At 31.9% G+C, this 19242-nt stretch overlaps 1 protein-coding gene across 3 annotated transcripts in view; it reads left to right on the forward strand.

The window, feature by feature from the left end:
* The window catches only part of LOC115209960 (mRNA-decapping enzyme 1A-like), a 369797-nt gene that overhangs the window by 97866 nt on the left and 252689 nt on the right, over positions 1 to 19242 (forward strand). For all 3 annotated transcript variants that reach the window (XM_036501427.1, XM_036501426.1, XM_036501425.1), the window contains exon 2: positions 11869 to 11909. In XM_036501427.1, the coding sequence (XP_036357320.1) occupies positions 11869 to 11909 (41 nt within the window). The remainder of the gene's footprint in view (positions 1 to 11868; positions 11910 to 19242) is intronic.

The raw sequence follows: 19242 nt of genomic DNA on the forward strand, positions 1-19242 counted from the left end.
TGTTTGATCAAACATCTACAAAGAGTTAACCTGAGGCTAAACAACAGTACCAGGAACTGCTGATTTCCCATCCTAAGACATACTTTTGCAAAAACAGCCATGAAATTAAATACAAAATTGAACAGATAAAAAGCAAAAAAAGAGAGAGAGCAATAAAAGTTGTTACAGTTTGAATTTTCCAAGGACAGTGAAGTTGTGTGTGTGTGCGCGTGCATGTACTTTATTGAAAATGAATTCTTGTAACTCTAGTTTCATGCCATCACAATTTTCAAGTAAGAACTGTTTATATTTGAAGATTTGCAGCAGCATGAAACATCAGTTATGAGATACAAATTCAGTTTCAGTAAGCAAATTTTCTACAACATGTATTCAACACTCCTCATTCATTCAACAGAATTCAATGTGTATTTATGTATGTGTGTGTATATATATATATATATATAATCATTTTACATTCTCTTTCCTCACTGACTTGGATTGGACAGACCATCACAATCTAAAGTCAGTCCTTTTTTAGAGGTACTGCTTTCTCTAATGGGTTACAAAACACCATCTTATGTCTCATTTTTTGGCTTAGTTTTTGTAGCTGGATGCCCTTTCTAACATTAACCATTTTACATTGTTTACTAGGTGCATTTTACTTTGATACCAGTATTTGAGAGATCACTGTGTCCTTAACAATATTAAAGAAAAGATCCTCTCAATCTCACTCTCAACAAAGTGCACTGGGTGCATTTTATCATGGTTGTAACACCAGAGAGGCTGTTATAGCACCAACAGTAGAGGGGTTGCCTCTCACCATTCTCATTTTCTCAAGGCCAAGTGGCTAAGATTAACAATAGAATTGTAGTTGAAGGGATGAGGGAGCGTGATGGATAGTAATAGGGGTGAATATATGGTAAGAGCAAGTGATATATATCAATTGTATGTGGCCTCAAGGGTAGCTTTAGTACATACATGTGTGCATACATGCAAATTTTAGTGGTCAACTGCTTAATTTTAAAAATTATCAATTAATTTAGAATATTCAGAAAATTATCATAATTAACAATGACAAATCTATTTCTTATGCCAACATACATTTACTTAAGTCTGCCATTTCACATTTTGCATCATTCTGAATGTATTTTTTTCTTAATCTGAAGTAGAATTGTCAACTTTCTTTGGGTTCCGAGGGATATTTTTTTTTACTTCTCTTTAGCAATTAAGCAGCTAGAGCTTACATAAATCAATTAACAGATTTTGTTTACTTTTCCACAACTGGTTTATGTATTTTATTTGCCCTTTTACATCCTAACCCAGTAATCTCAGGTCTTAATAATTCTTGAATTTGATTTCTTTTTTAATTCTATATGTTTTTTTTTAATCTTTTTCTTTAACTTATATTTGATTCCACTAACCCAACTCTACCCATGGGACCTATATGTATTCATTCACCTTCCTAGAATTAGCTAATAAATCTCTTTGAAATCATATTCTACTATTATAAAAAGGGATACCCCAGATAATGTAATCTAAATCACTGTGTGAAAAAAAATGGAATGGTATCTACTGAGATGTTTTTGATCATAGGTTTGCTCAATCAAGACTAACTTAGGAGTCAACAACTAACTGTAACTGATAGTCTTGATAAATTTTGGTGTCCAGTTAATGTCATCACCATCCATCATCATCAACATCATCATCATCATTACTATCACCACTATTACCAATTTTATCATCATCATTTTGAGAAGGTATTCTTTCAAAATATTTGATATCATTTTAATTTATATACCATGTTTTTGGAGAAATGTTAATTCTTATGTGCTACTCTTTTACCATACATAGTCATACATTCCTTTGACTGAAATACTTAGTATTTTTTATCTTTTTATTTATTTTTTATTATTTAAAAAAAAATTTTTCATTGTGATGCTGTCTTTTGTCTGAACATCAGATATCACTCACTGAAAACAGACAGCATATAATAATAAAGTCTACTGGCAAAATTCTCCATCTGCTAATTCATAAAAATTTAATTAATGATTCTTTATTATCAAAATTGGTTTTGAATTGACTTCCTCCTTTCTTTCACTAGTAAATGAGATTATAAGGAAGGAAATTTAGAAAAGCACTAAGTTTCTTGTTTTTTGTTTGTTTTTCTTTGTTCAATGTAAATATATGAAAGATACATTTTTTTCACCACTTTCTTCTGTTGTAAAGTTGTCCTAAAAATTCTATTATGATTAAAATCTGATTAGTAAATGGAATAATAGAATATCACTTATATACTTTGACTCATAAGAAACTTTAATTAAATTATGACTTTAAAATTCACTCAAACTATTGAGCAACTTTCAGTGATGTAACAATTTAAACCATTCATGAAATTTTTCTAGTTTATCTAAGTATTTGACTAGATGAATAAGGAATTTTTTAATTCCCTCACAAGCTTTTTGTTTATTTTTTTATTTGCTGATCTGGTGGAAGAGATAGTGCCATTGGCCTTTTCAAGTCTTCTGAGATAGATGGCCGGTGATGTTAATGTTCTGCTTTAACTGTCAACATCTGCAGGAAAAACATAAGCAGAAAAAGAATTTCTGTGGGTTGACAGTCTTGCAAGGAAGGACTGGGTGTAGTAATTAGTGGGGCTGGTGTGGGTTGAACATAACATTAATGATGAGAGGAGAAGAGATGAGTGAGTCAGGAGTACCTGAATGGAAGTGACAAAAGACCAGCCTACACCAAGTAGCAAATGCCATTGTAATAGCCAAGGGGAAGCCACAGAAAAAGCAGGAAAAATATTATGATATGTCTATGAACCAGAAGCTGCAGTATATCTGCAAGTGATTTTATGCCAATCAATCAAGTGTTTGCTCTTTTGATGTGTTCTAAGAAATATGTGTGCTGCAGCAGTATCATTCTAAGTGTGGGAGCAATATCTACTGTGGATCTTACCTAAGCTTTGAAGAGAGTTGGTAATTGTTGTAGCTGAAGAATTTTCTTGTCCTAAAAAGAAGGTTTAGTCTCTAGTTATGTTAATGATGTGCATTCACCTTAAAAAATCCTCAGTGATGTAGCATTCAGTGTAATCATAAGGGCTCTCATTGCATGTTGCTCCTGGTTAAACAGGGTAAAGAGCAATGTTTTCTTGACCTGAGCAGTTTTTATTTTTGCTGTTGAAAGTGACAACATTGGCATGACCCCATTCAGGGATACTTCCAAAGTCTGTTTTTATGGAATTGGTAGAAATTCTGTGTGAGATGTCATGGTTGCATGTGGATGACACTTGGGTGGCAAAGGTGAGATGTAATGGCAAGTAAGAGTTTAGGGGACAAAACCATAGACTGAGGCACACCAGAGTTGATAGTTAGAGGGTGCAATGATAGTGTAGTGTACTTTGACAGTAAGTTACCAATGAACAAAAGGAGACAAATGGAGCCCATAGACAGGTGATTTGGAGACCAAATATGATGATAATGTAATTTCTAGGCAAACTGAAGTGAATTGCCATTATTTACCACTGTATGTTTGCTTGGCCAGTGGAAGGTTATCACAAAGGGAACAAAATAAACACTGTTACCAGTTAGCAGTGGAAAACATTGAGATCCTTGCTGTAGCAAACAATAAGAGTGAAATTAAATGATATGGATGAAAAAAAACAGAAAAAAATTAAGGTATTAATGACACAGAACTTTAAATCAGTAAGTGTCAGCATATCAGCTACTCATATTCAAGAACAGATCATTGTGTGGCGAGCGAAGTTGGTTGGGTGAGTTTTCAACTGGTATACTAAAAAAAGTCTCTTGTCAATTGTGTACTTGTATGGTCTGCTAATTCTGCTGTCCATCTGTCCAGCCATCCAGCAGTCTGTTGATGAGATTGATCTTTTCATAGTAACAGTAACAACCAGTCAGACCAAACCAATCAGCTCAGATCAAATCAGATCAGAACCATTCAATTTTAAATTTAATCTCAGTCAGAATCTAAAAATAGGTGAGAGGAGATTTGGTGCGAAAATACAAAGCTGCTTTTCTTGTACAAATTAAAATGTTTGTGAAATAGAGTATATGAGTGAAACAGGGTTAAAGCTTGATGGAGATTGCTTCAGATAGTTGACATGGCTGATAAATAATGTGAATAATGAATTAAAATCTCCTGAAGGGTTATGGTGGGTAGAAGGCAAAAATAGAGTAATAGTTGTCTTGAAGACTGTGCTGGATATATGTTAAAGAAATATAATTAGATACATGTGGCAAATAAAGAAGAGGAAAGGAAAAAGCAGTTGGCAATAAATTAGTTAGCAGAACTTCCCTTGATTGTATCCTCATTATTATCAACTTTATAATCATGATCATTACCATTGTTGCTGTTCGTATTTAGATTCACATGTCTTATGATGATATTGATGACGTGACAATCTTCACGATAATCATCATATGGTCCGTATTAATATCATCATTTTATCATTGTCCTCCTCATCATTATTTCTTTTGTTCTTTTTTTATTTTACAATGATGCTAATGTTGATCTTCATCACTTTCAAAAGTTCCACTTACACATCCTAACCATTACAAGAAACAATATCTGCACTGATGAAATAAATATATTTTTAAGGAAAGAAAATTTACCTAGTTACCCTAACTGATGTATTATTATTATTATAACTGCTATGACCTTTTGGAGATAGAAAGAGTGGGAGGGAGACTTCTTACATTATATATGTCAAAATATTGTTTTTCTTTTTATCAGTTCACAATTTTATATCCACTTTTGCCCATGTGTTTACATGGACTGCACTGCTAAATTGATTTAGATGTTACTTTTCCTACTTTTCCAGGAAGAGTTGCAGTAGTTTGTTATTAGCATTGTTGCAATGCTAAAGACTTATATACCATATACTTGCAATGCTAAAGACTTATATACCATATCCCTGGTATATAAACTATAATTACCGCTAAGCTTTAAAACCTATTTTTTACCTTTTGCCTGAAGATGAAGACACTGAAATTAAAGTATCATTTTCTTGATCAAACCAACCGAGTTGGAACAGTTGTTTGCATTAAATTTAGAGCAGCTGAAATTACCTTTTAAAGTTTAAGTATTGCAGATCATCTCAGGAACATCTTTTACTTGTGGGTATTTGATCTGTTTATTATATATATTTAGCTTTGGTAACAAAACTAAACTCTTGTAGATACCCCATAACTAAATCTGTATGAGTTTTATGCATAGAAAATACTTGTAAAAACCTGAATGTTTTTCTGTCAGAATCTGTCTAGAGGTAAATTGGTTCATGCAGGTGTCATTTCTGATTCTCTGAGAACATTTCACAGCTTGTAATAATACCCCCAGTGTATCAAAAATGCTGGTAGAAAAATCACTGCTTTGGAATATTAAACCAGTGAAAAAACAAACATCTAATTAATCTACTAATAAAATGTGAAACAAATTTCCTTTTATATATTTTATACAGTCTGTTAGAAATTTTGTTTCTCAGAGACTATGGCATCTACAAGGATACCTGGGTAACAACCAAAGTTATGTGGTTGCCTTTTGTTGGGTATGTTTCTCTAAAGCTTGCTTCTTTGACTTAGTTGCAGATCTGAGTCAAAGATTAGTCAGATTTAATGCCTGGCATCTAGAATGCTACCAGGAGCTTGTAGTTCTCTATCAGTTGTACAGTGCAGCTGCTAAAACTTCCACATTAGCATTCTATTGAGGATCTATCACAGAGAAGAGTAATGATATTCTCGGGAAAAACTTCAAGCATCAAGGAAAACATAGTGGCAGATTTATTCTAGAATGATTTCAGCTTAAGGGTTATGGATAATTTCAAAAAGATCTGTGTTGACAATGCTACCAGATGGTGGGGCATTCCTCTTTCAACACGAAGTGCAGATGCAAGGAAGTGCTTCAGTGGAGTCTGTTTGATATGTGTGCAGAGCAACGAAACCATTCTGCACATACCCATCTAAAGTACATCCAATCATTGCTGGTTTGAGGTGCTGTGTCAAACAACTGTTGTTACATGTAAGGCAGATCTGACTATTAACCAAATCCATCATGGAGTTACCTCATTGTATTTCTTTGGCTGGAAAGAGCAGGCAATTTTTTTGTGCAGTGGCTATGGCAAAAGTGGTTGCATGGTAGATGCATCTGATTAAGCTCTTATCAACATCAGTTAATTGTTTAAAAGGTAGAGTGTGAACACACATTGTGTGCATATCCATGTATAACTGTTTACACACATATGCTCTCTCTCTCTCTCTTCTCTCTCTCTCTCTCTTCTTTACTAAGGATTTACATTGGGTCTGCTTTTTATTTTGGACACCAGTAATGTTGTACCATCTAAGCTTCACTAGTACCCAATTCATCAGATTGTATTTGTAGTTATAAGTAAATTTCTCTGTCATGTCTACAACCTGGAAAATATGTTATTTCTTTCTTTTCTACTCCTGTTTGTAATATTTCTAAAAATCTGGGGATTTTTCTTCCTTTCTCCTTTTTATTATAACAATTTCTTTTACTTCTATAATCTCTAGCAATATATTTCAATTCTCAGAGAAAAAACATTTAGGGAAGAAAGATATGTTTAACTCCTTATATTTTTTTTATTATTCTTGTCTCTTTGTTTTCCTTCTCTGAACCCTTTCATTTTTTTCCACTGTTCATAAAGCTTATCACCACATTGTACTGCTTTGGTGAACAATTTAAATATAAAGGTGAACTAAATTGGTTCTTAAGCAGCAGGTAAATCAGCTTCTTAATTCAAAAACCAGCATCTTCTGATGTTGGCATTGAATGCTATTCAAATTGGTTACTTTTCTATTTTTTCTGTTCTTATATATATATTTACCATCATCAGTATGGCAGAATGTGAGTGTATTTGTACTCAACATTTAACTAAGATATCTGTTATCTATAGTCTGCTGAATGAATAGCCATAAAACTCAACAACAGTCATACAACAAGAACAAAATAACAATGAAGAGGGAGCAGTGGCAGTGTGATATTTGCATTAAATGATTATCTACTGGCATTTTACTCCAATTAAATATTGTCAACTAGTCCCTTTTAAGATCTACATAATTATGTAGGCTGCTGTTTGTGTAACGTAGGAGAGAGTGTTTATTTATAAATCTGGTTTTCTCCTCTTTTAAGTGAAAATGCTTCTATAAATACACATCTCTCTTTCTTTAGCATATCTATTCTAGCAAGTGCTAATATTAATTACATTCAGCATTTTAATATCTCTCCAAAATTTTTCATACAAAAAAAAGAATAATAAATGAATAAAAATAAGTTATAACATTTCTTTTATTTATTTTCTGTTTTGCCAGTGTGAATAGAAAATAAAATGTTTATGTAAGTGATGTGTTGTTTAAGACTTATCTGTGATGATGTATTATTTCCCCCCCCCGTCTACTGTCAGGATTACAGCCAAAGGTTCAGTGGCTCATATCCCATTCCATTGCTGCACTTAAAGACACTTAACTCTCAAATGGCCTAATCCACCTAGCTGAAAATAGACATTTGTAAGCTTACTATTGCAGAAATAAGAATACTGTGTAATTGATTAATGTTTCTTTAGCTTGCAGTACTTAATTCAATATGTAAATCCTTATGTGAATAACTATCACCATAGCATAACTTGGTCATATTTATCCACATATCCACATGGTTGAGTTACTTGACGCACAGCATAAAAATGAAGCTTTCAATGGTGCTGCAATATCCCATGAATTTATGGAGCAGAGCATCATTTAATTGCTCTTATGTACTGAAATATTAATTTCTATGTTTGAATGATATTCAAATCACAATACATAGTTGTTTTTATTGTTTGCCCGTATCTTTGGGGAATGAAAATAAAGTTAAAAGAAGAAAAAGTTGTAAATTTGGATTGGTAAAAATGTCACAGTAAAGATATCACATTTCATTAAAATATCATAATAGTTTAATATAATTAAACAACTATTATTTTCAGTTGCTTAGTAACTGAAAATACATACATAGCTTGTACACAACAGCACAGTTTATAATGGCATTTTACACATATGAAAAAATTTCATTCAGTATCTTGAAATTATTATTTATTCATTGATGTATTTTTAAAAATAATTTTGAAAACACTCATTAAAAAGTTTGCCTCAAAAGCACATGGTTTCAGATTCAAACCCACTTGGATAAATGCATTTTACAATACCCTGTTGTTGACTAATGCTTTCTACGTGAATTTGGTTGATGGAAATTGTGCAAAAGAATAAAAGAATAATTTAACTCATTCACCACTAAAAACCAAAACTTTTCAAGCTGATAAAAACGTTTTTGTAATATCACTGGATCTTTTCAGCTTGGCAACCAGATCTCCTTACAAACTCCCTAATGGGGACTGTATATTTTAAGCACTAGCATTTCTTTTAGATGATGAAGTCCAGTCCAAATCAATATACTGGATATTAAATGTCTTAAATCCAATTCCTAGCTTTTGATTTGCTACTTTTGTACTATAGATCCATTCAAGCTTTGTTAACTGGATTTACTCAGCAACAACCAAACCAATATCTTTATAGAAATTAGTTATATTGCATTAGAATTTTTTTTTCTTAATTCAAGTTTTTCCTTATGGAGAGAGAAGTAGATGATTCTTCAAAAATGTTTAGTATGAAATAAAATTAAAACATTCCATGATCCTGAATAGGTTGTTAGGTGATCAATGTAGACTTCATTTTAACAAACTGATTAGAGATAAGTGTCCTTGTAAACAGGATGACAGTCTAATACAATTAGTCGTCCCCAGGAGATCCGATACCTATTCTTGAAGCTAAGTGAATTGAATATCATGCACAACTATTCAATAAACAAACTGGCTCTCCATTATCTTATTATCCATTTGACTATATTACTTCTATGAACAGATAAATAAAAATTGTGAGATGGGTAAGTGTTTTGAAGATAGACTGTTAAAGACAGACAAATATATGGATATTTTGAAGAAAGATGGCTGGTTAATGTAAAGAGAAACTATCTAATAAGGAATAGGTTAAAGGTGGTATGATTTATATAAGTATTTTTTTTTTCATGTTATTCCTATTGCTGAGATTCTGAGATTCATAGAATATTAGTTCAATCTTTCTCTATTTCATAATGTTCAATGGTGTTCAATATTATCATTCATGTAAATACTGGTTAGCTGATTGAATCAGTAATAACATAATGCTCTGGTATATTATAACAAGATGATAAAGGTTTTGCAAAATGTTTCAGGCCTCCTCCATACTTATGTGTTTACAAAAATTACCTTTTTGTGAAAGATAATTTTTGTAAATATTTATTAAAGAAAAATAGTAGAATTCAAGCAAATTAATGATGTCTAGGTCAGCAAATTGTAAGTACAAAATGGAATAAATTATTTTACCTTGAAAAGAAAGCTAATATTCCAAACAGGATTCTTTGTGTAGGAGTTAAAATATCATTTACTTATATATGAGCCAATTAGAATGTTGGCTTCAAAAAAGGAAAAAAATAATCATAGGTCTAGATGGATTGATGTTGATTTTTATGGCTAGGTAGACTTCAACAATAGCAGTTAAAAAATACAATGAGATCTTTACAGTGAGTCCAAAACCCATAATCCATGTAAAAGTGAATTTGATTCTTTTATGTTTGGCCTTTCACTTAAATGGTCTAGACTTTATCCATAAAATGTTTCCAAATGAGTGAGTAAAGAGGAAACTAAGATATGAATGGATAATTCAATAATTTTCAGACATTACAAAAGAAAATCTTCGTTTATAAATGAAATATGATCTGTTAATAGAATTGTATGATTTAGTATAATTAGAGATTCATTTCCAATCTTGGCACAATGCCTCAGATTTGTAGGGAAGAGTGAAGATGATTGAATCAACCACAGTATATTACAAGAACTTATTTTATTGGCCCAAGAGTGGCTAGATCAACACTGATAGGAATCAAACTCAAAATTTAAAGAAACATACCCAAATAAATAAGGCATTTAGTGCAGTGTTCTATTATTACTGCTTTTCTTAACATAATTAAATATTTATTATTGTTAAGTATATGCAGTTGTATACTCTAATATGTACACATACACAAATACACTAGCTATTGGTACTTTGATATTGCACACATATCAGAATTATAAATGTTTGTAGCAAAGCATGTTGTATATTAGGGCAAAAATCAATTATGCATAAACCAAAATCTCTCACCATATTCATTATTTGATTGTCTCTTATGTTACTAGCTTCTGCAGATTCTCCCTGCACCAAACCTAAGTTAAACCGACAATGGAATATTGCGATCATTGAGGAAGTAATTTCAATCTCCAGTAGATAATGTTTTACTCTATAAATAAAAAAGCAAGATTTCTCTGCTTCATAGAAATAACCATCAGTCTGTGTGTGTTTATTTTCTTAATAATCAATTAGATTAATTCAGTGAATCAAAAGAGGAGATTGATTCTCACATACAAAGCATGTGCATATATCTTTGTATTTGTTTGTGCTCCAACATAATGTCAACAGGTACAAAAACAGGCATGTATTACTTATTAGAATATTATATAGAACATTTGAAAGTGCAATGCCTTAAGAATACTTAGTTCTTGTGATTAAGCACTGGGTTCAATTTTTCTAAGAGTATAATTGACAAACCAAACCAGTATATTACTGGTACTTATTTTGTCAAATGTGAATAGGTGAAATGCTCAAGTCAGTTTCAGCAAGCTGAAACTAGAAGGACTGAAACTACAATGCTTTGAAATTTCTAAATAGTTCTATTTTCCTATACTAACATATACAATTTTGTACATTTATTTAGTAATTGTTTAAACACAGCTTTGTTGATGAGGTGAAACATATCTGTAGTTGTCTCTTGTACTTGACATAAAAATGAAAAATTAATCATTGTATACTTTCAAATTTCTTCATTGCATATCAATTTTTCTATTTAGATTTTTAATGTTTCATGCATTAAATATGTTAAGAGTCATAGGTGTAGGAGTAGCCGTGTGGTAAGCAGCTTGCTTACGAACCACATGGTTCTGGGTTCAGTCCCACTGCATGACACCTTGTGCAAGTGACTTCTACTATAGCCTCAGGCCAACCAAGTCTTGTGAGTGGATTTGGTAGACGGAAACTGAAAGAAGCCTATTGTGTGTATATATATATATATATATATATATATATGTATGTGTCTGTGATTGTCCCCCAACATCGCTTGACAACTGATGGTGGTGTGCTTACGTCCCCGTAACTTAGCGCTTCTGCAAAAGAGACCGATAGAATAAGTACTAGGCTTACAAAGAATAAGTCCTGGAGTTGATTTGCTCGACTAAAGGCGGTGCTCCAGCATGGCCACAGTCAAATGACTGAAACAAGTAAAAGAGAGTCATTTAAATTCTATGGTATCTAATCCTATGCAATATTGAATTGAAGTTATGTTAATCATAGCAAGCTAAGCCACTGAAGATTTGTGGTAATATACCAGTTATAGAGTTTATATAAATTAATATATGTAACATGAATATAGCTAGATAATTTGCATATTAATGTAGAAATGTATATAGATAGCTATAAGAGGATAGCATTTTATGAAATTTCTTCAAGGAACTATGTAAATCTGTGACTCCAGGGAATAATTTCCTCACACACCAAATGTACATCACTAAGAAATACTATAAGAAAAATAAGATCAATCAAAATTTCTCAATTGGATCTAATAAAAAACCCATTTCCTCTGCTTCAAATTCTCATGTCTAACATGTTTCCAGGTCATTGACTGCCATTTTGAAGTATAACACTATTCGCATAATGTTTGGTTCAATTATTCATATGTAATTTTTTCTTTCACTCTCAGGAACGAACATCTATTGAAGGAACACTGTTTGTGTACAGGCGGTAGGTGATCTTACCTTTCTCTTTCATCTTGATTTCAACTATTTATTGACCAAAATGCAACAATAATAATAAGTACACTCACTGCATACAACACATACCCTATACAATAACCACCCAATAAAAAATATAATTCATACTACATATACTGTGTGGAATGACCAACAAATTATAACACAACACTTGCTCTGGACAATCATCACTATTTATGTAACAACCCATACAGCACATAACTCTACACAATTGTCTTCTGACATTAAAACACATAACATCAAGCACACAGCACATACAAAACAAAAACTATCGAATAAAATATCACATCAGCATTGCACATATTTGGCATGAACAGATGAAATGCTTAAATAACAGCAGAAACCAAATTCCACACTAAGTTACAAATGATGAATATACAATCACAGCTTTACATTCCCAAAAGACAATGTTATACACATCTTGATATCATGGAAGTATATTAGGAGGGTCAGTAGAAAATAAAGTCTGTTGAAAACATGATAATAATGATTTGTAAAATAGGCACAAGGTCAGAAATTCGAGGGAAGGGGTTAGTTGATGAAATCATCCCCAGTAATTGACTGGTATTTTATTGTATCAACCCTTAGTTGTATAATTGAATATGCAGAACAATTGACACTGTAATTCAGTTTGAATCATTTCATATCGAAATCAAAATAAGTTATCTGACCTGTTTTTGTAGATGCTGCTCAAATTAAAGTACAAATAAAACCGATTTGATTCTCATGAAATCATCATTTAATACCACTATTATATGAATGTAGTGACATAATAAAATTTTGTAAATGCTCACTTTCATTTCCATTGTTCCATATAGTCTGCAGAAACTTTTTAGATGGGAGATTGAGGTGAGAGCACAGTTCTTATTAAGTCTGTGTGTTTCTGTATATATGTCATTGGATTACAGTCACTATACATATTTATGTACAGTTATTTTTTGTAACTCAAGTTCAATTTTTTTAAGAAGGTGTCGTCAATAAAATTGACTATTAAATGTAACTCCATTTTATTTCCTTTCCCAGTGAATAATAGTATTTGTGCCTATGTAAGAAAATCAATATTTTTATTTATGTCCGTTAGAGCACAGAATTTTATGACATTGGTATATTTCTAACATAGTGCACTTATAAACTGAAACTGTGTCTTTCTAAAATTTCTTATAGAAATCTGTAGTTTCTTCATAAACAACAACACTGAGCCATCTTTTCAATGCTGTCTTTATATTCTCTTTTTGTGTTTAGATATATTTGATACAGAGATCTACAATATATTTTCACTGGTATGACATATTAGGAAGTTACTAAATCCAAATTATTTTCATACTGTGTAACTTTAAAAAGCATTCTATTGGTTTGCACTCACAAAAAGCTCTTTAGGGTTTCATGCTAAAATACAAAGCCTTTACTCTAGAAACATCAGAAACTCTACCAATAACCTTAAAAGGAATTTTTTCTAGAGATAAGCAAAAGGAAATCTTAACTGACAGCTGGTTTTCAGTTAGTTCCTTTTTTCCTGTTAATACCTTGGCTTGTTTTATGACAGGAAGATTTTGTATATCATAATGATTATTGCAGAATATAAGACACCAAAAGTTTGGTTCTGTTTATTTTCTGTTTTATAGACAGATAATATCTGAATAATGTGTATTTCATAGTAAGATGAAATTGTTTCTTTATTACATTTACCTTTTCATGTCATCATGGGTAAAAGGAACATATAAATTTATATATTTACATGCAAATTATTGCAACAAATATTTTTATAGCTGTCTTTTTCAGAATATTTACTCAACTGTGAAGTGAAAATGGTATCTATTTTCAACAAAGGAATCTGAAGCAAATAGATCAATGTATATTGCCTAGGGACACAACACTGGCTATAGCAAGATTTAAAAACAGTATCCCAATAATTTCACAATAATAATTCCTTTCCTAGAAACGATTTTCAACATCTTAATATTATTAAGAAAAATACAAGCATATAGAAAACCCTTGCCAAAAGGGTTACTTCATTTAAAATTGTCTCTTGTTTTCCTATCAGTTTGATTTATCTTTCAAATTTTTATCTTAACAAACTTCTGCTACTTCAAAAATAAATTCCTTTAGATCCTCCACAGGTTGTATTGTTTCTCACTAATAATCTAGCACATCAAAGTATTGTTCTGATTAGTCAGTTTGTTTTATTGAGTAATCAGCTTAGCAGTATGATTGGTTTTACTGTCACATGTTTCTCAGTGAAGCAATGAGTCAAAGATATCAATGTACAGCTATATTTAGTTTCCACTCAGCCAAAAGTAACTTACTATAAGTTAAAACTCTTTCCATATCATGCCAATAAACAATACTTCCAATGTCTGTTGTTTTAAAAGTAGCTTTCTCATTAAATCCTTTAAAATACTGTCTTAATAGGATGGTCAGGATTAGAATGTTTTCTATAAGCCTGGAATGCTTTTGATCATTCAAGTCTGTCATAGAGCTAAACAACAATCTATTTAATACAGTATGAAAGAAAGTCACTAGCACTATATGCCTGTGCGAATTTTATGAAATCTTTACTTTTAATCTCTTTTTTGACACAAACTTTTCAGTTTTTTCCCTTTTCTATCGTACACAAAATAATAGGAATGATGTATGTACCAAGAGTAAAAATGTAAAATCTGAGGTATTAAAGTGGAAAAAATCTAAATGGAATTTAATACATTGGCAAATATGTGAGATTAAAAATCAGTTGGAGATTAGCTACAGTCATTTACACTAGTGTATACATAGAATGAAAATAGGTGATTTCTATTGAAAGAAAAATATTTTAAAATATTGTTAACTGACTATAACTGGCTTGTTAAGCCAAGAAATGCTTAGCATGATATTAGCTTTACTATTAAGAATAATTAACAAATAATATAAAATTAACTGAAACATGTTCAAACTATGTCACTGTGGAAATATGAACATTGCTGTGGGCATTAGAGGCAAAAAATTCTCTAACTAGAGTAGTTTCATTAAGTTAAAATGCAATTAATTATTTTTTTTTATAGAACTTTAAAATACAAGTAGTTATTTGCTATTGAAATAAATATTCATAGTTACACACCACAGAAAATGTAAATATATTTTGCATATGTATTTATAACACAGCATTTTTTCTGGCTCTAAGTGTATTTTAATCCCTTGAAGATTTCACAATGAAAATGTTTTACATTTGATGTTTCAGGTATTAAAAAAATTTAATTGAAAAATTTGTTGCCCAGTTATTTTAAATAAACTGCTTTGTTTGGCCACAGAAAATATTCTGAACAGTAAACTCAATATAATTTTTGGGTTGTCTTTTTAATTAAAGAAATTTGTTTTGTTTTGTTATGTTTTAACAATTTATTTTTTGTAAGTTAATCAGAGGAGGAGATCAATAGCCATTTTGATTTCTAGGTTCAAATTTCTCAATGGCTAACTTTGCTTTTTACTTATTCTTTTATTGAGTAATTACCAGTATTATACCAGAATCAAATCACTCAATTCTACCCATCTCCTGCTATAAGTAAACTTTGACTGAGTAAAAACACAAACAACATTATCTTCATAAAGAAGGTTACTTTTATCTATTTATAGGTTTGACAGCTTTCTTTCTAAGATAGCATAACTGGACTATATTTGATATATATATATATATATATATATATATATATATATAGTATATATTTTTAAAAATTTGGGTAGTTTTCATGTCCATTGACTGAATTTTCCAGCTTAGAAAATAATACTTCTTACCGAACTATTTGACTACAAAGTCAGAGTACCACTTAATTTTCAGCAATGATTACAAGAACAATTGTAACATATTGTTTTCATATTATCTTCATAAAAATCATGTTATTTTTTAGTTCTTTTCATTCCCTTGTCACATGGTGACAATATAAAACATAAGAGATGTGTATGAAGCTTTAGATTTTGAGGAGAAATGGAACTAGGTAATTTACATGAAATGACTTAACTATTTATTCTCTGCCAGTAAAGTGCACTTTAATACTTTACCTTAACTGTTACTTTGTTGCTGCTACTACTACCACCACTACTACTATAATTGTTGAGATTTTTTTTCTTCTTATAGCTACCCAGCTAAAATAGTAACCTGACTTGCTGTAGCTCATTTTTAATGATTTAGCAGAAGTTGGTAATTTCTGCATCAATTCCTAACTGATATAGAGCAGTCTGATGTACATTTAAAAGACATCCTTATCAATAATTAATTAAAAAGCAAGTCCCTTCTTTTAACAACATAAAATACTTGAGAGATTAATATATCTTAGATGTTGATTATGCTAAGGAGCAAGGCATGTGTGTGCGTGTGTGTGTGTGTGTGTGTGTGTGTGTGTGTGGTGTGTGTGTGTGTGTGTATGTGTGTATATATATATATATATATATATATATATATATATTATATATATATATATATACATATATAAGGAGAGAAAAGAATCCTGAACTGTTTCTTCTTCATCGTCATCATTTTGACGTTCCTGTTTCCCCTAGTTCTAATACAGGCTTCATCTGTTTCCTCTATCCATCTTTCATTTTCTCTCTCTCTCACTCTCTCTTCCCCCCTATCTCCCCTCTCTCTCTGCCTCACTCTCTCTCTCTCTCTCTCTCTCTCTCTCTGTTGATTGTATTCTTTCTTTATACTCTGTTGTTTTTGTACATATTTTAACAGTTTATAATGTTATAGGTTGTTGAGGTAAAAGAGCTTCCGGTTTATACTGTACGCTACCAGGTGTTGAATAGACAGGCCAAACCTACTTAAAACTGTGTCAGGTGGTGAGATAGTTAGATAGAAGAGAGAGAGAAAGGAATGCTTTACTATCAAAATGTCAGAAGCCTTTCTCAGAAGTAGAAGCCTTTCTTACATCCTTTAAGATGAAAATCATTTTATTCTTTGAACTTGATTTTTTTTTTTTTTTTCAATATAATTTCAAATATATAACATGTTTACAAATTTTTCAGAATGCTTTCAGTTATCACTTAATAAGTGAGTATTTAAATATTTTAAAGTTTTTATTTATTCATAACTACCATGATGAGTCCCATGGGCATATGGCGTAGTGGTTAAGAGTGTGGGCTACTAACTCCAAGATTCTGAGTTCGATTCCAAGTAGTGACCTTAACAATAATAATAACAACAACAACATGGAAAAATACCTTAAGAATGAGAACCCAGGTTCAAAAATTCCCCAAGACACCTGAAGAAGGCTGGAGGGTATATCAGCCGAAACGTGTTAACAACAAACAAGATGAGGACAAATATCTGTCGAATGTAAATAATGTACATAATTCCTAATCTCTAAAAAAAAAAACTGTATTGCCATGATGAGTGTCAGTCTAGACAGCCATGCAAATTTCACAAGTTTTGAAAAGCCAAAAGGCAAAATATCAACTAATTTTCATATTTTTATGACCCTTAATGTTCAGATACTTCAAGCAAAAGAGAAATATTGAACTACAGCTAAATCCCTGGTGTTTGGACAGCACTTTTATGTGTTGAAATATCTTAAAGCTATTGATTTTTACCCCTCACCGTGTTGCCTGTTTCTAATTTTAATTAACAAGGGCTTCAGTGCATCAACCTATGTATATATTATTGATTTTAAATTGTCACCCTTTCCTTTATTTCATTGATTTAAACATTGTTCAGCAATGTTTACTACTCATTGATATGGGAAATTAAAATTATCATGATTGTCACATTCTTACCTTATTATTGATTTCTTACATTTGCCATAATTTGAATTCAATTCAATCAACTCCAATATAAGGCTGAGTGAAACTCTTATGCGGTTTGGACTCAGAATGAGGAGGAACAATGCTGTGTATCATATATCTAATACTTTCATCTCAGAGCAGTCTGCAGTTCAAACATTGCTTTCATTTATTATGGGTTGAAAGGTAATATTTGTGGGTAAGTGATGTTCAAGCCTTTACTTGCAGCATAAGAAAAATGATTACTAAAGTATTGAAACCAGACTACAGACCCAAGTCAGAGATTTAAACCTTTCAGAGTGAAATCATATGGGAACAGCTGTATCCAACTGGGTTTTCACTTTTATATCCTGTCTTCTTTTTATTTTCTTGCTTGTGTGGGAAACCAGCCTGTCAAAAGATAGACCCAAAGTTTCCTTTGCATGTCATAAAAGGTGACTACAAGAAGTTGAGATAGGGTTTGCACCCCAACCTCCTAAACCCTTACCAGCAATGACAACCCAAACAGACCTGTTGGTTGGAAGGTTGTAGTGCAAACATATCATCTGCCAGGAGTAGGGAATCACCAACAAATGGTGGATGCAGTGACATGGCCTCTATACTACAACTTGACTACAAAATTTTCCATTGAAGTAGGAAAGTCTCTAGTGTCATTGACTTTGTATGTACATATGTGTGTGTGTATTTTGAAGTCCCAATCAACTTGATCATCAAAATAAATTTGACACACTTCAGTAAATGTTCCATTGTTATACTCAACCTTACTTTAAAAACAATAACCTATTTAACATGTATATCATCACCATCATCATTGTGTTCCATGTTGGTATGAGTTGGAGGGTTTGACAGGATCCAATAGGTCTAAGAACTACACCATGCTCCATTGTTTACTTTAGTATTGTTTCTGTTGCTAGATGCCCTTTGTAATATCAACCACTGTACTGCATACATTGGGTTTTTTTTTTTTCATAACACCAGCACTGATGAGGTGCAGCTCACAAGACTACAAACCCTGAGAGAGGTCGCTTTATGCTAAGGTAATAAGGTTTAAAGTATGAGGGGAAGTAGCCAGAACAAAACAGATTTCTTGCTGCAGAAGAGTTACATAGTTATTCATATTTTAGAAGAGAGGGTAAGGGCAGTCGGAGTGGAGCTGGAAAGAAATAGAAATAATGGTGATGAGGTGTCCAGGTACAAAGTAAATAGAAGTGTGTGAGGGCAGAGGAACCAGGAGTGCAAGTGGGTAGAGGTTGCATGAGTGTATGGGAGAATGAGTGAGGTGAAGTATGAATATAATGAATGAAAGACAGGTGTTGAGAAGTGGAAGTAGTGAATGGCAGATTAGGGGTTAGAGAGAGTCCAATGATGTATGTGGTGAAAGAGTAACAAAATAGTAATATTGATACAGTAGACAAGAGAAAGATGAGAGAGAGAGGGGGGGTTGAGGTTGGTTGCCCAAATGTGGGAAGAGAGAAGCGTGCATAGTGAGTGGGGAGTACAAGATGAATGGTGGTGGAGAAAGAGAAATAATTTGGTGGCTTGTGGGTGGGATTCAGTGT

The sequence above is a fragment of the Octopus sinensis genome, linkage group LG3 (assembly GCF_006345805.1).
Source record: "Octopus sinensis linkage group LG3, ASM634580v1, whole genome shotgun sequence".
NCBI lineage: Eukaryota > Metazoa > Mollusca > Cephalopoda > Octopoda > Octopodidae > Octopus > Octopus sinensis.